This window comes from Papio anubis, chromosome 1 (genome assembly GCF_008728515.1).
Source record: "Papio anubis isolate 15944 chromosome 1, Panubis1.0, whole genome shotgun sequence".
Classification (NCBI taxonomy): domain Eukaryota; kingdom Metazoa; phylum Chordata; class Mammalia; order Primates; family Cercopithecidae; genus Papio; species Papio anubis.
In genome coordinates, this window is record NC_044976.1 from 25,138,858 (window position 1) to 25,164,238 (window position 25,381).

The 25,381-nt window shown below is 50.8% G+C and overlaps 1 protein-coding gene across 1 annotated transcript in view; it reads left to right on the forward strand.

Annotated features, from left to right (window-relative positions):
* The first annotated feature begins 450 nt into the window (after positions 1 to 450).
* The window catches only part of ZDHHC18 (zinc finger DHHC-type palmitoyltransferase 18), a 31,604-nt gene continuing 6,673 nt past the window's right edge, over positions 451 to 25,381 (forward strand). The window contains exons 1-5 of the mRNA XM_003891398.4: positions 451 to 919; positions 6,129 to 6,289; positions 23,019 to 23,168; positions 24,729 to 24,866; positions 24,987 to 25,035. Of these exons, the coding sequence (XP_003891447.1) occupies positions 585 to 919; positions 6,129 to 6,289; positions 23,019 to 23,168; positions 24,729 to 24,866; positions 24,987 to 25,035 (833 nt within the window). The 5' untranslated portion in view covers positions 451 to 584. The remainder of the gene's footprint in view (positions 920 to 6,128; positions 6,290 to 23,018; positions 23,169 to 24,728; positions 24,867 to 24,986; positions 25,036 to 25,381) is intronic.

Sequence of the window (25,381 nt, forward strand, 5' to 3'; positions counted from 1 at the left end):
CCACACACCCACAGTGGGCACTCTGGACTTCAAGGTAGAAGAGGCCCTGGCTTTCAAAGCAAATCGTGTACCCCACCTCCCCGCGCCTGCCTGCCTCTGCAAATGCCTGTTAGTTCGGCCCTCAGAGATGGGCGAAGCCTGAGGAATCACAGACTGCCAGGAGATCACGAAGTCCACCACCTGAATCTCAGCACTTGGCACAGTGCCTGGTACACAGTGGACGCCCAACAAACGGCTTGCTCGGAGAACAGAAAGAGCCCTCGAGTGCGCGTCTGCTGGCCTCCTCTTTGTGCAGAAGGGAAAAGGGAGACTGGGAGCGCCGCAGACCTGCAGGAGTCCCGCCATGAGTCAGGGCCTGAGTCCTCCTGCCGAGCGCCATCCCGGGCCCAGGCGGAGGGGGCGCTGCGGCGGGAGGCCACGGCGGGCGGTGGCGGCGGGCGGGGGCGGAGCGGCGGCTGGGCCGCCCCAGTGAGTGAGCGAGCGAGCGCCGCGCGCGCCGCCGCTGCCACCTCCGCTGCTCGGCCCGGTCCCGGAGCGGCCCGGCCGGCCCGCTGGGCGCGGAGCCGAGGCCCGCGGCCGGCCGCATGAAGGACTGCGAGTACCAGCAGATCAGCCCCGGGGCCGCCCCGCTGCCCGCCTCCCCGGGGGCGCGCCGCCCCGGCCCCGCCGCGCCCCCAACCCCGGGCCCTGGGCCCGCGCCGCCTGCCACCCCCGCCCCGCCTCGCTGGAGCAGCAGCGGCAGCGGCAGTGGGAGCGGGAGCGGGAGCCTCGGCCGGCGCCCACGGCGCAAGTGGGAGGTGTTCCCGGGCCGCAATCGCTTCTACTGCGGCGGCCGCCTCATGCTGGCCGGCCACGGCGGCGTCTTCGCGCTCACGCTGCTGCTCATCCTCACCACCACCGGCCTCTTCTTCGTCTTCGAGTGAGTTCCGCTGCCGCTGCGCCCCCTCCCAGCACCCTGCCGCGCACCCGACCTTCCCAATCCCTGCTGGGCACTCCGTGCCCTCCCCTGCGCGTCCCTGGCCCTCATCCTCCCCGCCCCTTTGGGATCCTCCTCGGGCCTCTTGTCTGCTCCCCTGGCCCCTGCGCACCCCCATCCCTGCCAGATGCCCCATCCTCCCTGGTCCATTTGGGTGCCCCATCCGCGCTGGTGCTCTCCACCCTCCCAGCCGCTCCATTCTCCCTGGCCCCACCCTGGCACCTGTCTGCCTGCCACTGCCAGGAGCACCACCCTCCATGCCCCTCCACGGCCCCCATCCTCGCTGCCCTCTCAGAATCTGCCCCAGGGCTCCTTGGACAGTCCCCTCCTGCTCACCCATTCCTGGACCATCTCTTGCCAACCCCCCAAGTTCTTTCTGACCCTTGTATCCCTTCCTGACCACTTCGAGATCTTGTGTGTCCTTTGACTGTGCACACCCGCAGTAAACATCCTAGTCATCCTCGCTGCCCTCTCTGGGCCCCTCCAGGGTCCCCACCTTTTCTCTAGTCTCAGACACCAACCCCGCTTTTGCTTCCCCTCAGCCACGCACACCCCAGGCCCCAAGCCATCTTTTCTCAAAATCTTTGGGCCTGTCGGGCCCCCTTTCCTTCTCCAGAACCTTCCTTAGTTTCTCCAGAGCTTCCTGTCCTTCCCTCAGTTCCCACCTGCCTCCACCCAGCTGGCTCCCAGGCCCCTGGCCCGCCTCCTGACCACCTGGTTTTCTTTCCCTGCTCAACATTCTGGAGCGTCCCTCTGGCCTGTTCCACATCAGCAACAGCTGCAGTGCTTTGTTGTTTTTCAGGAAAGAGTTCGGAGTGCTTTCGGGCGACAGGTCATATTTGCCCCCCTAGGTTTTTGACCTCTTCATATTCCCCAGTGACCCAGGATTGACCCACACATAATCTCCATTTTATGGATGGAGGGTCATATATTTGTATTAGAAGTTTTCCACCCACCTGTGAGCCACCTGCACCATGATTCCTTGCACACACACTCACACGCCCACCCACCCACCCTTGCTTCATGAGCCCTGCTGTCCCCTCCCAACTCCCCATCCTTTGTGGTCGTCCTTCTTAATTATACAATGTAGTTAAGAACTCTAACAGACCTGGTTCAAATCCCAGCTCCACCACCCACTAATTGTGTGACCTCAGGGCAGTCACTTCACCCCCTCAGTGCCCCAGTTTCCTCATCAGTAAAATGGGATTTATAATAGTACCCACCTTGTAAGGTTGTCCTGAGGGTGGCATGAGGTCACATGCAAGCTTTTAGCCCAGTAACAAGCACACAGTGTTGGCTGCTATTAGTACTTGTGTTGTCTTTATCAAAAAAGCACTTCCCAAGGGCATGTGGCCACAGTAAGGCTATCGTAGAGACACCCTCCCCCAGGTACCCTTTCTAGCTGCCAGATCATGTATCTGCAACCTTGGGTTTCCCCTTGAAGCAAGGTGAAGACTTCCTATAAATTAGCTTCTCCTTTCACCCTTTTACCACACACTCTGCCCTTGTTTTCTGAGTAGTGTGGATAAAAAGTTTAGGGATGAATTACAAGCAGAAGCTCTGGGGGGTCCAGAGCTCAGCTCTGGACTGAGTTTCAGATCTACTTCCCTGGGGTGGCCACATGAGTGTTCTGGAAGTGCCTTTTCCAGTATTCCCTGGGCTGCCCTCTCAGTCCCCACACCCAGGGCTGCAGCCGAGGCAGGAGGAAGCAGTACTTGCCGTGGTTGACCCACATGACCCTGCAGTGTGATATCTGGCCTAACTTCTGAACTAGAAGCAAGACCTTCTCTGGGTTAACCGGGTATCTTCACTGGTGACTGTTTTGTCTCCAGCGAGGGAGGAAGCAAGGACTTCTGGGTTTGGGGAGAGCTTGTGAACCATGTTGTGGTTTGCCCTGCTTGTCCTCATTGGGGGCCGGTAGATTGGCAGAAGAGTTTGGGTTTGGGCCGAGAACTCACCTGGGTCTGGACTGGATGCTCCCCATTTCTCTGGGAAAAGGTAAGGTGCTCTCTAAACCTTTCCTGCTATGAATGGCTTTGCTTCTTTGGCTTGGTGGATTGTTGCACGGGCCTCCAGCAGGGATCCCAACTTCTGCCTTACTTCCCACCCCCATACAACAGCCAGAGTGCCCTTTTGATTCTAAGTCAGGCCTGAATCTTCCCTGGCCACTGCCCCCTGCTCTCTTCTGTCCTCGTCTTCGAGGCATGTCATCCTCCGTGCACACTCCTACCTTCTGGGCCAGTGCTTGGAATCCCCTTCCTGCAGGTGGCCGCATGGCTCACCCTCTCACATTAGGCCTCCCCCGTCCATCCGCACAGCATAGCAAACCACTCCCCTCCAGCACCTCTCCTCTCCCCTCATTTATCGCTCTCTGAAGCACTTGCCACCACCTGACATATTATGTTATACTTGTTAGTTTCTTCCTTGTCTTTGCCCATGAGAGCAGGACATTCTCCTCTGTTGCAGCCTTGGTGCCTAGAACTTGCACCTGGTATGCAGTAGGTGCTCAATACTTATTGAATGAATGAATTGACAGTGTATTTGAATGAATTGACAGTGTATTTGCTGGGAGACTGGAAACCCTAGCTCTGTCATTGACTGGCTGGATGACCTTGAACCTAGCTGTGGGCCTGGGAGAGCTGTGGGCCTCTGGAGAATCAGGAGGCTAGGACTTGGTGGTTCCTGCAGGCTCTACAAGTCTTAGATTTCAAGTCTTCTCTGTCCCCCTACACAAGTCTGGTTGCATATCAACTGGATTCATTGCCATGTGGGTGACACTGAGGGCCCACTGGTTCTGTTTGAGGGTCAGACCCAGAAACCATTGAGATGTATGGAGCAGAGCATGGCCCACTGGGAGCCCTTGGCCTTGGCAGTCTGCTCCTCAGGGGAAGGGCTTCTCTGAAGGCCAGAGCCTCTGATGATGGAGACTTCAGAAGCAGCATGCAGGTGCCCACAGGTGTGTGCCTACTGTGCCACTCCTGGAAGCTTGGCTGATCTCAGGCCTCCCAAGGCCCCGTCATCTCCTTACCTGATCAGGTGCTACTCTGGCTATGGGATGGTGGTTAATAGTATGAACCTCAAAGTCAGACCTGGCTTGGGTCCCACTTTAGCACTCCTGAGCCATGTGACCTTGGGCAGGTTACTTAAGCTCTCTGAGCTCTAGTTTCCTCATCTGTAAAGTGAGGAGCATAACTTCACAGGGTCCCAGTGAGGATTTGATGAGAAAGTACACAGGAACTGCTTAGCCTGGCACCTGACCCATAGTAACTATCTGTACTTCGAATGTTACTAATAGTAATTTATTAATTAGGGCAGTGTCTGGCACATAGTAAGCCTTCAAAAGATGGTAGCTATTTTTCTGTCCCCTGGCAGCAGTTATTTACCGGGTACTTCCTTGGTGCCAGGTGCTGTGCAGTGTGCTGGAAATATAAAGCTGAACAAGAGAACATAGTCTATAACCCACAGAGGAGCTTATGATTTTTTGTGTTTGTTTGTTGTTGTTGTTGAGACAGAGTTTTGCTCTTGTTGCCTAGGCTGGAGTGCTATCTCGGCTCACCGCAACCTACACCTCCCAGATTCAAGTGATTCTTCTGTCTTAGCCTCCTGAGTAGCTGGGATTACAGGCACATGCTACCACACCCGGCTAGTTTTTGTATTTTTATTAGAGATGGGGTTTCATCTTATTGGTCAGGCTGGTCTCGAACTCCTGACCTCAGGTGATCTGCCCGCCTCAGCCTCCCAAAGTGCTGGGATTACAGGCGTGAGCCACTGCACCTGGCCGAGCTTATGTTTTAGTGAGAGAAAAATAGCCATCACATAGACAAGTAGCTGAAATATATACTAAATGTTATGCAGGAAAGGAGCGTTGAAGTTTGCTGTGTGCAGAGTTGTTAAGGAAGGTCCTTCTGAGGAGGGAAGAGGAATCTGAGAAAAGGAACAGCAAGTGCAAAGGCCCTGAGATAGGAGAGAGCCAGGCTTGTTCTAGGAACTGTCGTGAGGCCATTCTGATGGGAGGAGCAGGAGCAAGAGGAGAGTTTTGTAAAATGAGGCTGAAGTCCTCAGTAGGGCCCAGATCATGCCTGGCCTAGAAGGCCATGGTAGGGAGTTTGGATTTTATTCAAAGTATAATGGGAAGCAGTTGGGAGGTTTGAAGCAGGGAAATGACATTATCTGATTGACATTTCCAAAAGATGGCTCTGGCTTCTGGGTGGACAGTGAGGTGCCAACAGAGAAGATTGGCCATAGAGAGAGAGCCCTGATAGCTTCACTATCATGAAGCCATTCTCCCACCAGTGTCCAGAACTTCTAGAATGTTCTGGCCCTAAGATGGAGGAGGGAGCTTGAGGAGGGCTATGGTAGGCAGCCTGCCTGGGGACAGAGGGACAACCATTCAGCAGGCACAGGCTATTCTCTGAGGCAGCCGGGGTCAGGGGGTCTGAAAGCACTGCCTCGGGGATACCTGCCTCCCTTGCGTCACAGTGACAGAGGCTGGACCATGCAGTTCCCCCAGCCCTCTACTCATTCTTCAGGTTGGAGCTTAGGATTACCTTCTTCAGGTTGCCTTTCCTGACTGTGCTACTGTGTTCCCCTCCCTGACTAGAGCACACATCACCCTGTGTGGCAATTCCCTGTTTACATGTCTGTTTTCCCCACTTGACCATAAGCCACAAGGGGGAGGGGCTCTTGTCTTACTCATCGTCATTATTCATGCTGCTTATTGAAAGTGTTACCTGCCACAGAGAAGACCTCAGTAAATATTTGTGGACTGAGTGAGTGAGTGAATGAATGAGTGAGTGAACACTGCAGGATGGTTTGTCTCAGGTAACAGTCCACTTCACTAGTGTCTACCTGAAGCTCTGTGTATAGAGGGATTCTCTGAATGCAGAGGTTAGGAATTCTGGGATCTATTGGACACATCTGCCATGTGCTCAGGAGGAAAGTGTAACACAAGGATCAATTAGTGATGTCTATTCCTGGTACTTATTGGGAACTTGCTGCACTCACCGAGGAGCTGTGCCTCTGTCTTAGAGCAAGGCTGTATTCAAGATTTTGGTGGTGGTTGCTGGAATGACAGTGCCTGCCAGGTGCTGTAGCCCTGTGCTGCAGGGAACCCTTGGGTTGTCTGCTGATCTCTCTTCATCTCTCGTTCTAGCTGTCCCTACCTGGCCCGCAAGCTGACCCTTGCCATCCCCATCATCGCTGCCATCCTCTTCTTCTTCGTCATGAGCTGCCTGCTGCAGACAAGCTTCACCGACCCTGGGATCCTGCCCCGGGCTACTGTCTGTGAAGCAGCCGCCCTGGAGAAACAGATCGGTGAGGTTTCTACTACCAGCTGAAGCTGGGTCTCCATAGCTCCACATTCCCTGACTTTGGAGGAGGCCTGGTTTTCTCTTCCGAAATTTTACTAGGAACTGGGGATGCAGTCGTGAGCAAGGCAGGCTGGAGCTGACACTGGCACAGAGGGAGACAGATGATCAACAAGTGAGCAAATAAGTAAGCAAGAAATGCTGGCCAGCAAAGGCCCCGATGGCAGCCAGAGTGGAGCTGAGTAGTTCCTGGGGGCCAAGCACTGTTTTAAGCTCTTTATATGCATGATCTTATTTAATCCCCCAGTAATCCTATGAGGTAGGTACTATTGTTATTCTCCTTTTACTGATTAATTAAATCAAGGCAAAAGAGGGTCCAAGATCACAAAGTAAGTAGAAGAACTGGGATGAGACCTCAGGCCAGAGCCCCTGCTCTTAAACATTCATATACACTTATTCATGAACTCATCAAACATTTATTGACCCCCTACTATGTGCCAGCACTTTTTTAGGTGTGATATAGCGGTGAACAAAACTAACAATATTGCCTGTCCTCATGGAGATTGACAGTTGAGGAGGAAGGAGACAATAAACAAACAAATAATTAAATATCTAGGATATCAGACAGAAGAAAGGAGAGAGGGAGGATGAAGGCTGCAGGGAGGTGTGTGGTTTTACATAGGGTGGCCAGGGAACATCTTGTGAAGGAGGTGACATCTGAGCAAAGAAGCACTGGCCTGAATAGATGAGGGCTTGAGCGTGGGGTTATCTAGGGAAGAGCCCAGTAGGTGTTGGGGAGTGGGCTAGTTTGCGTTAGGTGGTCAGGGAAGACCTCCAGGAGGATGCGGCACTGGAGATGAGTGTGGTAGAAATACAGGGATCTGGGAACAGTAAGGCCAAAGCCCAGAGTGGCAAACAGCCTGGGTGTGTGTGAGGAACAGCAGTGGCCAGAAAGACCCTGTGCTCCCAGGCAGCCCACGTGGCCCTTGATTCCTTTCAGACTGCTGTGTGGCTTCCGGGGTGGTGGGCCACTAGGGATGGGTCCCTAATCTCAGCTTGCTGCACCCCAGTTCCTTCCTGCTGAGAAATGACGTGGCTACTTGCACACTTCGGGGGTTTCCGGTCCGTGGTTAGTTCCTTCCCCTAACAGGATGGTGTTCACACAGGCGTTTAAACACCCAGCTGGCCCTGAAGACATCTAGTGGCCTGTAAATGTCAGAGCCCTGCTGCATCCATCGCTAGAAATCATTTCACTAATACTCTGTACAGCAGGGAGGGAGGGAGGGCGAGCAGCTGGAGTGGATGTTGTCTGGGCTCTGTCTGCTCTTTGTCTCATTCCTCTGCCCGGGCCCATCCTCAGCCATGCCCACGAGCGCCACCTCATCTTGCCTACATCCAGCTTCCTTCCCCCTCAAACTCCAGGTCCCTGGCCACTCCTTCAGGATCCCACAGTCTGACCTGGGCTAACCCACCTGGCAGCTGGGGAGGCCCAGCTGTGCCCCATTCTTCCTCCCCTTCAGGTCAGGGCTAATCATGAGGCAGGATTATTGTCCAGCTCAGCCGGACCCAGAGGTCTGGCTGCCCATCCTCAGCCTCCTGTGAGCTGTGTGGATCACAGTGATTATCCCCACAAATCTTCACAACAGCCCAGTGAGGGCAACCCCGTTAACCAGTTGTACTGATGGAGAAACTGAGGGAGGTGATGACAGGGCCAGGGATAAAGGAGCAGAGATGGAGTGTGTGCCTTTCACTCCCAAACCCCTTGCTTTCTCTTCTGAGATGGCAGCAGGGACACATCTCCTTCATCCTTTGTCTCCACTTGTTTCCTGTGCTCTGGGAAGCCTTCCTGATCCCGGTTGGGCCAGGCCTTCCATGGCACATTCCCAGAGCACCTTCTCCTTCCTTCTCTGAACCTGTGCTGCAGCGGTGGTCATTACAAAATTGTTCTTTCTTTCTTTTTTTTTTTTTTTTTTTTTTGAGACGGAGTCTCGCTCTGTCGCCCAGGCTGGAGTGCAGTGGCCGGATCTCAGCTCACTGCAAGCTCCGCCTCCCGGGTTCCCGCCATTCTCCTGCCTCAGCCTCCCGAGTAGCTGGGACTACAGGCGCCCGCCACCTCGCCCGGCTAGTTTTTTGTATTTTTTAGTAGAGACGGGGTTTCACCGTGTTCGCCAGGATGGTCTCGATCTCCTGACCTCGTGATCCGCCTGTCTCGGCCTCCCAAAGTGCTGGGATTACAGGCTTGAGCCACTGCGCCCGGCCACAAAATTGTTCTTTCTGCTGGCCTGTGAGGGCGTGGAATTCCAGCATCTTGTTCACCTTGTCGCCATGTAGAAGGCTCAGTGACGTTGGCTAAATGAGTAAATGAATGACTGAAGAATGGGTGAGCTTCTGTGAAGGCCCTCCTTGCTCTGTCAGGGTGACAGGTGAGGAAACGGTCAGGACATCTCCCAGTTGGGCATCATGGGTTTGTTCATGTGTGTGTTAATTCTATATGCTGACCCCTGACAGCAGAGTGAAGGCGGGTGGGGGCCAACAATGAATCTGATAGGAGCTTCTCTCATGGGTTCCAAATGAGTTGGCCCCAGATGTTAGCCCTGACCAGCCACTGCCAGTGAGATCAGGCTTCGGAAGAGGGTCAGAGGAGTCAAGAGCATCTTCTGCCTGGAGGACTGGAGAAGCTTCCCTGAGAAGTGATGCTTGAGCCACGCCTTTAAGTTTGGGTGGAATTCAAGCACAGGAGCTGTGTGGAGGCAGCCCTTCAGGCAGACAAAGCTGAGGGAAGAGAGGGTGGCAGAGGGAAGGAGGAGGGATGGGAACGGGCCACTGAGCAGTCCATGTTGGCTGGAATACGAGGAGCACTTCAGATAGTTAGGGATCCTAGGGATATTCCCATTGGAAGGATGGGGTGGAATCAATCTTGTAGGGTGCTGAATGTCAGGGCCTAAGACTTTTCTTTAGGAACAGGTGCAAAGTGTAAAAGTGGCATTTTGGGGGCCTTTGAATTCTCAAACTTGAATAGAAGCCAAATTTTCAGGTGTGACCAGGAGACTTCTAACTAACTAAAGTAAAACATATTTCCCAGGGCTAGCGCAGTGGCTCACGCCTGTAATCCCAGCACTTTGGGAGGCCGAGGCGGGCGGATCGCAAGGTCAGGAGATTGAGACCATCCTGGCCAACATGGTGAAACCATGTCTCTACTAAAAATACAAAAATTAGCTGGGTGTGGTGGCGCATGCCTGTAATCCCAACTACTCGGGATAGGCTGAGGCAGGAGAATCGTTTGAAATGGGAGTTGGAGGTTGCAGTGAGCCAGGATTGCGCCACTGCACTTCAGCCTGGCAACAAAGCGAGACTCCGTCTCAAAAAACAAAAAAAAAGACAAAAAACATATTTTCCTGAAAATGGTGAGGACTAAGATCATTGAACCTTTTCCAGAAGGTTGGGAGCTGTCTCTGAGGCAGGTGGTGCTGTTCATGTGAGCATGAACTGATTACCTGGTCCTAGACTCATGTAGACAGTGTGGTCTTTTCCCTTTGGTCCCCCAGCCCAGCAACTCCAGCCCAACAGGTCTGACCCAGGGCTCCTGCCCTGTAGGGACAGTCTGAGGTAGAGTGACCAGCTCCTCCCAGTTTACCCAGGACCGCCTGGAAAGTCTGCTGTCTTAGGAAACCACTCAATCCCAGGAAAATCAGGGCACTCGGTCACCCTCATCTGAGATCCTGTCTTGCTGGCTGATGGGCTGTGCAGCTGGCTCACCCTGCAGGCTCTAGGCAGTTGGGAAGAAGTAGGAATATTGCTCGCAGAAGCTCCTGATCTGATGGGAGATGATAGAGACATCCGAATCCAAGTGACAGATGCTCACTTAGACCCCGTTACAGTTCACAGGACGGACGCAGAGGCTGCGTCTCTCTCCACTGCCCTGCACCAGGTCCCAGACCCCATCTTCTCCGTCTCCAGGACGTCTCCGCCCACTTCCCCTGGCCAGTCCTGAAGCACACTTCCCCTGGACAGACCTGCCTCGTGTTCCACCTGAACTGGCTCAGGGCTCTGCAGAACAGGCCCCCACTGGGCCTTTCCCTTCAACTGTAGTTATATTTCCAAGATCCAAATTTGTCCCCCCACCCCTGCCCTGTCCCCCCACAAACCCTACAGAATTTGGGTGACTCTCTGGTGCCCTCAGTACTGCTTCCTGCATGTTAGTGATATTAGTCCAACCTTTGTGATTTTTCCTTCTGCATTCCACCTTGTACCTTCATTTCTTTAGTATTTTCCTCTAAATGGCTCATCTTTAAATATATGTGTATAATATATATATTTCATATACATTAAATATACATTAAATATATGTTTATATATTTAATACATACATATAATATATATTTAACATTTAATATGTATATGTTTAACATATTTAATATGTATAATATACATTTAACATATATTTAATATGCATAATATGTATTTAACATATATTTAATGTGTAATATATTTAACATATTTTATATTTTATATATATATATATATGTTTTTGTTTTTGTTTTTTGAGACAGAGTCTCGCTCTGTCACCCAGGCTAGATTGCAATGGCATGATCTCAGCTTACTGCAGCCTCCACCTCCTGGGTTCAAGCAACTCTCCTCCCTCAGCCTCCCAAGTGGCTGCGATTATAGGCATGCACACCATGTCTGGCTAGTTTTGTATCTTTAGTAGAGATGGGGTTTCACCATGTTGGCCAGGCTGCTCTTGAACTTCTGACCTCAGGTGATCCATCTGCCTCAGCCTCCCAAAGTGCTGGGATTACAGGCATGATCCACCGTGCCTGGCTCCTCTTCTATCTTGAAAACTCACTCATGAAATTAAGGCAAGCTGCAGCCTACCCCTGCCACCGCTCCTTTCCTGCCGGTCCCTGGCGCCCCCAGCCACGCTGTGCAGTAGATACCTCAGTGCATTTGCTTGTGCTTGTGCTGTCCTTACCTGCCGTGGTGAGCCAGAGTGCTCATTCTTTCTGATCCAGCTTTGCTGCCACTTCTTTTGTTGCTTGCTTTTTTAAGATGGAGTTTTGCTCTTGTTGCCCAGGCTGGAGTGCAATGGTGAGATCTCGGCTCACCACAACCTCTGCCTCCCAGGTTCAAGCGATTCTCCTGCCTCAGCCTCCCGAGTAGCTGGGATTACGGGCATGCCCCACCATGCCCCACTAATTTTGTATTTTTAGTAGAGACGCGGTTTCTCCATGATGGTCAGGCTGATCTCAAACTCCCGACCTCAGGTGATCCGCCTGCCTCGGCCTCCCAAAGTGCTGGGATTATAGGCGTGAGCCACTGTGCCCAGCCTCTTGCTTTCTTTTTAAATTATTTTTTGTAGAAACAGGGTCTTGCTATGTTGCCCAGGCTGGTCTCAAACTCCTGGACTCAAGCAGTCCTGCAGCCTCACCCTCCCAAAGTGTTGGGATTACAGGCATGAGCCACTGCACTTGGCCTGTTGCTTTCTTGAATGCTGCTTCCTGCCTCCACCCCACATATTTCCCTCTGTGTTCTTGAGGCATTGAGTATAGACACCAGTAATGTCATTAATTGAATAGCTATTAGGTTGATATTATATTATTTCTGATTTGTGTAAAATTTTACAGCGTTGATGTCATCATTACCCATTCTACAGGTGAGGAACCTGAGGCTCAGAGATTGACCAGCTTCTTAAGGTCACAGGCTAACAATTGGCCATGCCAGGGTTCAAAATAAGATCAGGCAGGCCCAGAGTTACCACACAGAGGCACTGCCTTGTAGGACGACTCTAATTATCCACTTCTGTCTGACTCTGCCCTCAGGCGGGCTCTTCCTGTATCCACAGGCCTAGCACTAAGCCTGGTATGTGGTAAAGGCTCCATGAGCCCAGAGATGGACAAAAGTGGTCTGGGAGGATTATGGAGACCCAGTACTCGAGGCCTAGGCGCTGTGGCTGACCTTGAGCTGGCCTTAGAGGCGGGGAGACTGCAGTCCTTTGCAGGTGACAACAATGAAAGGGCAGAGGGCAGTCAGGGCCTTCTTGGCAGCCCGCAGCCAGCCCTGGGGAACTTCCACGGCCCCAGCCTTTCAGGCTCTGACCGCAAAAGGTCTGCCTGCTCCTCTCCAAGAGCTGTCTTAGGGTGGGGAAATTCCTTTGCCCTCACAGCCATTCAGTGACGAGGAGCCTTGCCTTTCCTCTCATTTTCACATCCTCAGAGCTTTGGTTTCTGCCTGGAAGGCAGCAGGAGGGCCTTGCCAGCATAAGGGCACCTTTTTACATGGGGAAGAGCCTGGCATAGCAGAAACAGCCCTGGAGTAGATCTTAGATTCCCTGAGGGCAGGGATAGCATCACTTATCACTCCCTTCTTTCTTCTTTTCTACAACAAATATTTTTTGAACATCTGCAGTATGTCAGGCAGGCACAGGGTGAACAAAACCAATATCTTTGGCTCATTTCTATGAATTTGCCCCTTACCTTCCTGCCACCCCCAGACCTTGTACAATAACTTGCACATAGTAGGTTCTCATGTGTGAAAGAGTGAACAAATGAGTGCCCTGGAAGACAAGGGTCCTAGTTTCAGTGCCACCTTCTATTATTGGAGTAAACTCGGTTTCCCATCTGTAACTCACAGGCACGGATCCCCTTGCCCAGCCCAGAGCAGTCTCTGTGATTGAGTGAGACTGGGAATGTCAGTACACTTTGAAAGTCACTTTTCTCTATTGAAACTGAAGAGACTTGAGTCTTTTGGTCAGGAATGGAGAGTGGACTTGCTCCAGATGCTTATAAGCTGCCACCAGTAGTGGCTGCCGGGAGGAGCAGGTTGAGGAGGATTCTGAGGCTGAATCTTGGACGGTGATGGGTCAGCACTGTCTGGTCTGAGGATCAGCAGTGGGAGAGCTGCTTGTCTTCCCCCATGCAGGATGCAGCCCCTGCAGAGCCTCCTTTGCCCCAACTCTGGTGACTTTGATTAGCACCAGGCGGACCCTTGCTCCAGCATGACACAGCGCTCTGCCTCCCCTGGCTCCTGGCAGCCTCAGGAAGCCGGAGTACAAAGCTTCATTTGCAGAGTGCTGGAGAGAAAGAAGCCTGGCTGATGGAGGCCAGAACATGCTTAGCAGTTCCCTCCCTATCCTTGGGGGAGGCTTGGGTTCCCCTCTCCCCTGAGGAAGACCTGTGGGATTCCACTGAGGATTCCAGTAACTTCTCTCAGTGCTGGAGAGATCTGTGGCTGTCCTTCACTCACAGACGGGCTGTGTTCTGAAGTTTTCTTCATAACTCCATTGTTTGTTTGGAATGCTGTGTTTTGTGGAAACAACAGTCATACTAATGGCTGATATTTGTTAAGCCCTTGTCAAGTGCTAGCCACTTTGCTAAAGCCACTTGGTGAATTCTCACCTAATCCTTCCAGCAGCCTTCTGAAGTGGACTCAATGATGTTCCATTTTATTTTATTTTTTTGAGACAGTCTCGCTCTGTCACCCAGGCTGGAGTGCAGTGACATGATTTCGGATCACTTCAACCTCCACCTCCCAGGTTCAAGTGATTCTTCCTGCCTTAGCCTCCTGAGTAGCTGGGATTACAGGCGCCCGCCAACACGCCTGGCTAATTTTTGTATTTTTCGTAGAGACGGGGTTTCACCATGTTGTCCAAGCTGGTCTCGAACTCCTGACCTCAGGTGATCCGCCTGCCTCAGCCTTCCAAAGTTCTGGGATTACAGGGGGTGAGCCACTACATCCAGCCTTTTTATTTTAATTTTTAAATTTTTTTTAGAGACACAGCCTCGCTCTGTCACCCAGGCTGGAATGCAGTGACATGGTCATACCTCACTGCAACCTTGAACTCCTAAACTTTCCCTTCAACTGTAGCTATCTCTTGTTAGGTTGTTTCATCACCACCTTGACTTCCTGCCTCAGTCTCCCATGTAGCTAGAATTACAGGTTCATGCCACATACAGCTGTTTTTTTTGGAGGGAGGGACAGAGTTTCGCTCTTGTCGCCCGAGCTGGAGTGCAGTGGTGTGATCTCAGCTCACTGCAACCTCCATACTCGGGTTAGGGATTCTCTTCCGTCAGCCTCCTGAGTAGCTGGGATTACAGGTGCCCACCACCACACCTGGCTAATTCTTTTTTTTTTTTTTTTTTTGAGACGTAGTCTTGCTCTGTCACCAGGCTGGAGTGCAGTGGCTGAGATCTCGACTCTCACGGCCTCGCCTCCCGGCGGCGAGTTCAAACAATTCTCCTGCCTCCAGCCTCTAGTAGCTGGGACTACAGACGCACCACCACCCAGCTAATTTTTTTGTATTTTGCACTGAGGCGAGTTTCACCATGACTGTCCAGGATGGTCTATAGGTCTCCTGACCTTGTGATCCACAGCCTTGTGCCTCCCAGAGTGTTTGGGATTGGGTAGCCTGTGCCTGGCCCACCTGGCTAATTTTGTATTTTTAGTAGAAATGGGGTTTCACCATGTTGGCCAGGCTGGTCTCGAACTCCTGACCTCAGACAGGTGATCCACCCACCTCGGCCTCCCAAAGTGTTGTGATCACAATGAGCCACTGCGTAACCACATGCAGCTAATTTTTAAAATTATTATTCTTATATGAGATAGAAGGGTCTCACTATGTTGAGCTGATCTCAAGCTCTGGCCTCAAGCAGTCCTCATAGCTTCAGCCTCTAACGTGCTGGGATTACAGGCGTGAGCCATCATGCTTGGCCTTCCATTTTATTTATTTATCAGGTGATGGCACAGAGAAGTTGAGTGACTTGACCCACCTCACTCAGCTAGTAAGTGATTGGACTGAGATTTATACCTACATGTCTTTCTGACTCCAAAGCCTATATCCAAGTCAGGAAGGAAGCAGTGAGTGGGGAGCCATAAGCTGGGACTCTGGGGCCTGTGGGACAGGATTAGGGGTTTGGTTTGGAGTAGTATCACCAGCTTTGGAAAGAGCTGCTGGGGGTTCTATACTGGGCGTCATGGCATGAACCTTGTTGGTCAGAACAGTAATAGGGGCCTGGGAGGCTATGCAGTAACTCAGGGCTGTGGAAGCATCTCATTCGGCCCTTAGCACAATCCTATGAAGGTGTGACTTGACCCATCTCATTTACGAATAAAAACTGGTGGCGGGGTGCGGTGGCTCACCCCTGTAATCAGCACTTTGGGAGCAGTGAGTTCATGAGTCAGGAGTTCATAACCTGGCCAACATGGTGAAACCTGTCTCTCTAAATAAGGATTGCTCCAGGCATGGTGGTGACCCTGTAATCAGCTATTTCGAGTAGTGAACTAAGTGAAGTTGCAGTGAGCCAAGGTCGCGCCACTGCAATCCAGCCTGGGCGACAAAGCGAGACTCCATCTCCAAAAAAACAAAAGAGAGAGAGAGAAAGGGTCCCCCTTTATTGCCCAGGCAGGTCTCAAACTCCTGGCTTCAAGCAATCTTCCTGCCTCAGCCTCCCAAAGTGCTGGGATTACAGGCATGAGCCACTACGCTTGACCCTGTGAGCTAATAATAATAGCTCACACTTGCTAACCATTTGCTTTGTGCCATTTCACATATATTGATTAATTTAATCCTCACAACAACCCTGTAAAGGGGAGTTACTATTGTTTCCATTTCAGTGATTAGGGAAACCGAGGCACAAAGAGCTTATATGATTTTTTAGCAAATGATATTATCAGGAGAAACCCAGCTGGGCAGAAGTGGAGCTAGATTCATTAACTATTCTACCTGTTATTCCTGTTCTACAGATGAGAAAACTGAGGCTCAGAGAAGTTCATTTGACTTCAGCCTTACACACTACCAGTCAATGACAAAACTCGGTTTCACAGTGTGACCATTGGCCTCTAAATCCCCAACCCTTTTTAATGCTGCCCATTTTAGGGAAGAAATGCTCAGATGCTTAGTTCCATTTTAAACATGCCATAGTCAAGGTGGTGATGAAACAGCCTAACAAAGGTTTATTTGGTAGTTGAAAATGGGAGGCTGGAGCATGTTTGCTTCGCTGATATATGCCAAGTGCCTAGAATTGTGCCTGGCACATTGGCAGACACTCAGTAAATAATCATTGGAGGCAAATGGCCAAACTGGAGACATTATCTGGCAAACAATGCAATGGGAGCAATGACAGGGTATATGGTGTAGGGCCGGGGGTACAGGCTGCCCCAGGACACTCAGACTTTTTTCTGGAAGGATCCACTGTTCAGGTCCTCTGTGCCCTGGGGTACCCAGAGGCTCAATGGGTGGAGTTTTGGGCTTTGCATATGACACACCTGGGTTAGAGTCCTGCTCTGCCGATATAACAGGACAGGACCTAAATAACTTACTTAAATCTTTCTTTCTTTTTATCTTTCTTGCTTTTCTTTTTTTTCTTCTTCTTCTTTTTTGAGACAGAGTTTCGCTCTTGTCGCCCAGGCTGGAGTGCAATGGCGACTTCTCAGTTCACTGCAACCTCCACCTCCTGAATTCAAGCGATGCTCCTGCCTAAGCCTCCCGAGTAGCTGGGATTATAGGCATGCGCCACCACGCCCAGCTAATCTTTATGTTTTTAGTAGCGATGGAGTTTCACCAGGTTGGCCAGGCTGGTCTCAAACTCTGGACTTCAGGTGATCTTCGCATCTCAGCCTCCAAAAGTGCTGAGATTACAGGTGTGAGCCACCGCACCCAGCCTCTTTTTTTCTTTCTTTCTTATTTTTTATGGAAATATAATGGGCTTACCAAAAGTACACAAGTTGTGACTGTGTGCAGTGGCTCATGCCTGTAATACCAGCATTTTGGGAAGCCGAGGTGGGTGGATGACTTCAGATCAGGAGTTTGAGACCAGCTTGGCCAACGTGGTGAAACCCCATTTTTACCAAAAATACAAAAATTAGCTTGTGTGTTGGCACACGCCTGTAATCCTAGCTACTCAGGAGGCTGAGGCAGGAGAATTGCTTGAACCTGGGAGGCAGAGGTTGCAGTGAGTCAGGATCATACCACTGCACTCCAGCCTGGGCAACACAGCAAGATTCCATCTCAAAAAAAAAAGTATACAAGTTGCAAGTGTTCTGTCTGATGAATGTCCACAAACTGAATGCACACATGTAATCAGCACTGAGATCAAGAAACAGTATATGACTGGCATCCTAGGAGCCCCCTCACGCACCCTTCCAATCACTGTCATTCTCCAAGAGTAACCACAATCCTAATTTCTAACACCGTGGATTACTTTTGCCTATTTTTGAACATTTTGTATTGTATGTCTGATTTCCTCACTTTACATGATTTGTTTCGTTTTGTTTTGTTTTTTCGAGATGGAGTCTCACTCTGTCACCCAGACTGGAGTGCAGTGGCGCGATTTTAGCTCAATGCAACCTCCACCTCCTGGGTTCAAGCAATTCTCCTGCCTCAGCCTCCCGAGTAGCTGGGATTACAGGTGCGCACCACTATGCCTGGCTAATTTTTGTATTTTTAGTAGAGAGGGGGTTTCACCATGTTGGCCAGGTTGGTCTCGAACTCCTGACCTCAAGTGATCTGCCCGCCTCAACCTCCCAAAGTGCTGGGATTATAGGTGTGAGCCACTGCACCCGGCCAGACAATGTTTATGAGATTCATTAATATTATTGTGTGTAGTTGACGATGGTTCGATTCTCATTGCTATATAGAATTCCATTGTGTGAATATACTACTTTTTAAAAACATCCATTCCACTACTGGGGCATTTGGGTAGTTCCAGAGTTTGTCTATTATGAGAATTATTGCTGTGAACATCTTTGTGCATGTCTTTCAGAGCACATTATCTCATGCACATTGCTGTCGGGTAGATGCCTGGGAGCAGGTTTTCTGGGCGTGCATATGTTCAGCTTGGGTAGCTGTTGCCAAACAGTTGTCCAAAACGGTCATATGAGATTTGTAGTTGCTCTACTTTTTTGCCAACACTTGGTATGTTTTATTTTTTTTCATTTTAGCCATTCTAGTGCATGTGTCATAGTAGCATATTGTAGTTTTAATTTGCATTTCCTGGCTGACTAATGAATATAAGCACCTTTTCATGTGTTTATTGACTGTTTGGACAGCCTCTTTTATGAGATGCCTACTTAAGTCTTTTGTCCATATTTTTATTCAGTTGTGTGACTTTCTTACTGACTTACAGGATTTCTTTACATGTTCTTTTTTTTTTTTTTTTTTTTGAGATGGAGTCTTGCTCTGTCATCCAGGCTAGAAAGCAGTGGCATGATCTCGGCTCACAGCAATCTCTGCTTCCTGGGTTCAAGCGATTCTCCTGCCTCAGCCTCCCAAGTAGCTGGGATTACAGGCATGCGCCACCATGCTCAGCTAATTTTTGTATTTTTAGTATAGATGAGGTTTCACCAGGTTGGCCAGGCTGGTCTCGAACTCCTGACCTCAGGTGAGCCTTCCAAAGTGCTGGGATTACAAGGGTGAGCTACAGCACCCAACCCTTTATGTATTCTTGATACAAGTCCTTTGTCTTTGTTAACAAGATGTTTACAAGATGTAAACATATTGTAATTATCCACTCCTGCTCTAAAGATTACTTCTTCATTGTTTTTTTTTTTTTTTTTTTTTTTTTTTTTGAGACAGTCTCTCTCTGTTGCCCAGTCTGGAGTGCAGTGGCATGATCTCAGCTCACTGTAACCTCCACCTCATTGGTTCAAGCAATTCTCGTGCCTCAGCCTCTTGACTAGCTGGGATTACAGGCGCCCACCACTATGCCCAGTTAATTTTTGTATTTTTAGTAGACATGGGATTTCACCATGTTGGCGGCCGAGCTGGTCTCAGAACTCCTGACTTAAGGTGATCTGCCTCAGCCTCCCAAATTGCTGGGATTACAGGCTTGAGCCATCGTGTCCGGCCTCATTCTTTTTTTAATCATCCAGCCCAAAAAAACTCTTCATTCTTTTTTTGAGATGGAGTCTTGCTGTCGACGGGCTGGAGTGCAGTGGTAAATCAAATACAACCTCGCCCTCAGATTTAAGCAATTCTCTGCCTCAGCTTCGGGTAGCTGGGATTACAGGCGATGCCGGCTAATTTTTTACGTATTTTAGTAAGGAGCGAGGGTTTCTGCTCGCGGCCGAGCTGGTCTTGAACTCCTGACCTGCGTGATCACCCACCGACCTCTAAATGCTGGGATTACAGGCCCGAACCACGGCGCCAGCCGCACTGCTCTTTTTGGGCAGGTCGCTCTGTCGCCAGGCTGGAGTGCAGTGGCGGATCTCAATCACTGCAAGCTCCGCTCCGGGTTCCATGTTCTCCTGCCTCAGCCTCCCGGTAGCTGGGACTACGACCGCCACCGCCGACTAGTTTTTGTATTTTTTAGTGAGACGGGTTTCACCGTGTGTCAGCCGGATGGTCGATCTCTGACCTCGATCATACGATCTCGGCCTCCCAAAGTGCTGGGATTACAGGCTTGAGCCACCGCGCCCGGCAACTCTTCATTCTTTTAATGATTACCTTTATGTGAAAAAAATTTTTACTTTTGATATAATACAGTTTATCAAATTGCTCTTTTATGATTAGCCCCTTTGTGTCTTTTGTTTGTTTGAGACAGGGTCTTGTTCTGTTGCAAAGGGTGGAGTGCAGCGGCACAATCATAGCTCAATGTAGCCCCAAACTCCTGAGCTCAAGCAATCCTCCTGCCTCAGCCTCCTGAGTAGCTGGGACCATAGGCATGAGCAGCCATACCCAGCCACCTCCATATGAATTTTGGAATGAGTTTTTCACAAAAACAACCTACTGGGATTTTTAACTAGGATTATGTTGAATCTGTAGCTTAGGAAGAATAAATTATTTCATAATATTCAGTCTTCCAATCCATGAATATGCTATATCTCTGCATTTTTTTCCTCTCACATTTCTTATTGTGAAAATTTCAAACATATAGAAAAGCAGGAAGGATTATAGTACAACTAATTCTGTACATTCATCATCTAGATTGAATAGTTGTTGATAGTGTGTCTTATTTGCGTGTATATGTGTGTGTGTATATATATAAAATAACAAAAATTAGCTGGGTATGATGGCATGTGCCTATAGTCCCAGCTATGAAGGACGCTGAGTTGGAAGGATCATTTGAGCCCAGGAGTTCCGGCTGCAGTGAGTGTGAGCCAGGATCGCTCCACTGCACTCTAGCCAGGGTGACAGAGTGAGACCCTATCTCTAAAAACAAACAAAAATTAGGGAACAATTGGCCAATTTGCTCTTCTCAAACTGTTTCATAGTAAATTATAGACATCATAGATACTTTACCCATAAATATTTCAACATATATCTTAAAAGTCTAAGGATAGTCTCCTATATAATCACAATTCCATTATCATATCTAAGAAAATTAATTGTTCCCTAATTTTTTTTTTTTGAGACGGAGTCTCCAACTGTCGCCTAGACTGGAGTGCAGTGGCACGATCTCGGCTCACTGTAAGCTCCACCTCCCGGGTTCAAGTGATTCTTCTGCCTCAGCCTCCTGAGTAGTTGGGACTACAGGCGTCCGCTGCCACATCCGGCTAATTTTTTTTTTTTTTTTTTTTTTTTTGAGACTGAGTCTGGCTCTGTCGCCCAGGCTGGAGTGCGGTGGCCGGATCTCAGCTCACTGCAAGCTCCGCCTCCCGGGTTCACGCCATTCTCCTGCCTCAGCCTCCCGAGTAGCTGGGACCACAGGCGCCCGCCACTTCGCCCGGCTAGTTTTTTTTTTGTATTTTTTAGTAGAGACGGGGTTTCACCTTGTTAGCCAGGATGGTCTCGATCTCCTGACCTCGTGATCCGCCCGTCTCGGCCTCCCAAAGTGCTGGGATTACAGGCTTGAGCCACCGCGCCCGGCCTAAAAAACCAGACCGCTAATTTTTTGTATTTTTAGTAGAGACGGAGTTTCACCATGTTGACCAGGATGGTCTCGATCTCCTGACCTCGTGATCCGCCTGCCTCAGCCTCCCAAAGTGCTGGGATTACAGGTGTGAGCCACCGCACCTGGCTGATTGTTCCCTAATTTTTGTTTGTTTTTAGAGACAGGGTCTCATGCCCTCACCCTAGCTAGAGTGCAGTGGAGCGATCCTGGCTCATACTCACTGCATCCTGGAACTCCTGGGCTCAAATGATCCTTCCACCTCAGCATCCTTCGTAGCTGGGACTATAGGCACATGCCATCACATCCAGCTAATTTTTGTTATTTTTTATAAAGATGGGGTCTTCCTATTTGCCCAGGCTAGTCTTGAACTCCTGGGCTCAAGCACACCTCCCATCTTGGCCTCCCAAGGTGCTGGGACTACAGGCATGAGCCACCGCATTCGGCCTGTTTCCTAGCTTTTTTTTTTTTTTTTTTTTTTTTTGAGACGGAGTCTAGCTCTGTTGCCCAGGCTGGAGTGCAGTGGCGTGATCTCAGCTCACTGCAAGCTCCGCCTCCCAGGTTCACGCCATTCTCCTGCCTCAGCCTCCCAAGTAGCTGGGACTACAGGCGCCCGCCACTACGCTCGGCTAATTTTTTGTGTGTGTGTTTTTAGTAGAGATGGGGTTTCACCATGTTAGCCAGAATGGTCTCGATCTGACCTCATGATCCGCCTGCCTCGGCCTCCCAAAGCGCTGGGAGTACAGGCATGAGCACAGCGCCCAGCCCTAGTTTTTAATCTATAGTCAGATTTCCACAGTTGCCCTCCAAATGTCTTTCGTTGCTTTTTGTTTTGTTTTGTTTTCAAAATAAGATCCATGATGTATTGCATTTCTTTATGTCTCTTAAATCTCTTTTAATTTAGAATCATCTCCTCTCTGCCTCTCTCTCTCTCTCTCTTTTTTTTTTTTTAAGACAGGTTCTGGCTTTGTTGCCCAGGCTGGAGTGCCATGGTGTGATCTTGACTCACTGCAGCCTTGACCCTCTGGGCTCAAGTGATCCTCATGCCTCAGCCTCCCAAAGTGCTGGGATTACAGGCGTGAGCTACTGCACCCGACCTCCTCTCTCTTTTTATAAATGACATTGACTTTTGTTAGAGATCAGGCCAGCAGTCTTGTAGATGTCTGATGTTCTAGATCTGACTTTTTCCTCATCGTGTTACTCACTTTGTTCCCCCATCTCCTGAACTTCCTGTAAACTGGGACATAGGTCTAGGCTTGATGAGATGCAGATAAACCTGGCTGGCCAGGCACGGTGCCTCACTCCTGTAATCCTGGCTGTTTGGGAAGCCGAGGTGGGCAGATCACCTGAGGTCAGGAGTTCGAGACCAGCCTGGCCAATGTGGTGAAACTCTGTCTCTACTAAAAATACAAAAGTTAGCTGGGCATGGTAGCACACTCCTGTAATCCCAGCTACTTGGGAGGCTGAGGCATGAGAATCACTTGAACCTGTGAGGTGGAGGTTGCAGTGAGCCGAGATCACGCCATTGTACTCCAGTATGGGCAACAGCATGAGACTCTGTCTCAAAAAAAACAAAACAAAAAACAAAACAAAACAAAAAAAACCTCAGTAAGCTTTCTGGGGGTCTCTTTCTCTGACAGCCCTTCTTAGAGTGGGTAAGGCCGGCAGGTGTATGAACAAGTATGTAAAGTTTTAGCATAGCACCTGGTACAGAGGCAGTCTCAGTACATGGTGGCAGCTCCTAATACTTGTCCCTGCCTTAGGCCAGACATTTTACTCCAATGTTTGTTCCTGGGAACCTGTTACCCTGACGATTCTCCTGGACTGGCCAGGCAGCAGTAGCTTTCCCCTGCTGGGGATCTGGGCCCTGGGCTGCCTTGGCCATTCCCCGTCTTTCTCTCCTCCTGCCCTCAGACAACACAGGCAGTTCTACATACCGGCCGCCCCCTCGGACCCGGGAGGTGCTGATCAATGGGCAGATGGTGAAGCTAAAGTACTGCTTCACCTGCAAGATGTTTCGGCCACCCCGAACCTCACACTGCAGTGTCTGTGACAACTGTGTGGGTGAGTAGGAGGCGGCAGGGAGGGATGCAGGGATTCCTGAGAGAGACTGAGTCCTGGGGGTGGGGGGACGTCACGCATGGGGATGGTGTGGGCAGGGTCTGAAATACCCAGGGCTGGGCAGGGGGACTGGTTCACCCAGATTTGCCCTGACTCAGGAGGGCCCAGGGGAGGGGCCCTCAGCTTCACCAGGAGTGTTTTGGCTTCAGCTCTGGATTGGTGGATTCCTTCCCCCAGCTCGGAGGTGCGGGGCAGACAGAGGGGCCTTGAACCCTTCTCCCAAGCTTCAGCCCGGTCCTCAGGAAGTCAAAGCTCCCAGGAAACAGACTGAAATAATAACATTCCAGATGTGTTTGGGCCAGAAAGAATGATTTACTGTCCAGTGGCCCAGGGCACCAGCTGTACTGAAAGACTTTGATCTGATTCCCAGGGTTGAGAGGGACAAGCATCTGGGAAGAGAGGCATTTAAGCTGATGAGGTGCAGAGGATGTCACCACTGGAAACGGCTCCTGACCCTACAGCTGCCTGCAGTGGTTGTTTTGTCCCCTCTCCCTGCCCTCCAGAGGCTGTGTAGTTGTGACGGGCACCAAGGGTGGTCCCCTGGAAGGGTGCTGTAAGGGAAACGCTGCGTGAGAGAGCGCAGGTGAGCTGAGCCACAGTGACTGTGCACAGTTCCCAGGGCAGTGAGATCATCATGCCAGCTCAGTACTCCCTGAGCAAGAGAACAGCAGGGAGCACCCCATGACGGCATGCAGCAAAGGGGGTGACTCAGTGGGCACCATTCATCCCCGAGGAGCTGCCCCGCCCACCCCCTGCAAAGGGCGCTGGCCTTGGCATGAGGCCTGCAACGGGCTTGTGACCCACATTCCCACAGGGACTTCCTTTACCAGAGTCTGGGTGTGCCTCCACCCCCGGGGACAGTGTGCAGGTGAGCTCAGCCCTTTGACCTGGCCTGTGATGCTGGCTGGCTGTGAACCACATTGCAGCCCAGCCCCTCCCTGGGCCGCTAGTCCTAGAGCAGGGGACAGGGGTTATTGACTGTTAGCATGTGGTTGGGATGGTAGACTATGTGACAAGTACTTTTGTGAGTTTTTGTGCCGGCGCTGCTCCGGATCCTGGGGAGTCAGCATGGTGTGAGACCAGCACAGCCCCCCTCGCCCATGGAGCTTACAGTCAAGTAGGGCTGATTGGCCAATCCAGTAATTATAAATAAGCATAAAAGCACACATGTGCAGAGGGCCACAAAAGAGAAGTGATGGGGCAGATAACAGGGCCCCCCCACCTAGTCTGGGATTGGAAGAGACTTTCTTAAGAAGGTGGTTTTGCAGCTGAGACATGGAGGAGAAGTTCCAGTTAGCCAGGTAAAGAGACAGGAGAGAGTGTATCAGGCAGTGGGAACTGGTACACAAAGGACCAGAGGCAGGTGTGTCCAAGGCCTGGGAGCCAGCTGGTGCTGTGAGAGTGAGCAGAGTAGGAAAACACCAGCCATGGTTGAGGCTGCCAAATGCCTGTGCTGGCTGCAGGCCAGCCCACACTAACCCATCGCCCCTTGCCCTTGTCCAGAACGATTTGACCATCACTGCCCCTGGGTGGGCAACTGTGTGGGGAGACGGAACTATCGCTTCTTCTACGCGTTTATTCTCTCCCTCTCATTCCTGACGGCCTTCATCTTCGCCTGCGTGGTCACCCACCTGACGTTGCGTGAGTTGGGGGTGAGGGCAGCGGGGGAGTGGAACGGGCCAGCCAGCAAGCTCAAGGGTCAGCAAGCTTCAGCAGTCACTGTCCCTCTGAGCTTGTCCTCTCCTGTTTCTTTCTCCCCAGGTGCTCAGGGAAGCAACTTCCTCTCCACTCTGAAGGAGACACCAGCAAGATATCCTTTGTCAGCTAGAGGACACTCCAGTGGGAACTGAGGTCCCTTCACTGGGTGGGTCCCATGCCTCATCCTCAAATCAGAGGGGAACAGCATACAGCTCACATGTGTCCTCTAGAATCCAGTGTACCAGCTCCTCTGTTCACACCCAGGCAAGAACTGATTCTACATGGGGCATTGTGGGGCCGGGGGTCCCCGTCTTCAGGGGCCTGGAAGAGAGTATGTCCCTTAAGATGCCAAGCTCCCTGGACCGTGTCATGCCTGAGGCTCTTTATGATTGGAACCCTTAGTTTTGTCTGCCGTCTGTCACTCTCACCTTGTCTGGCTCTTGAGTGGGGTCCTGACC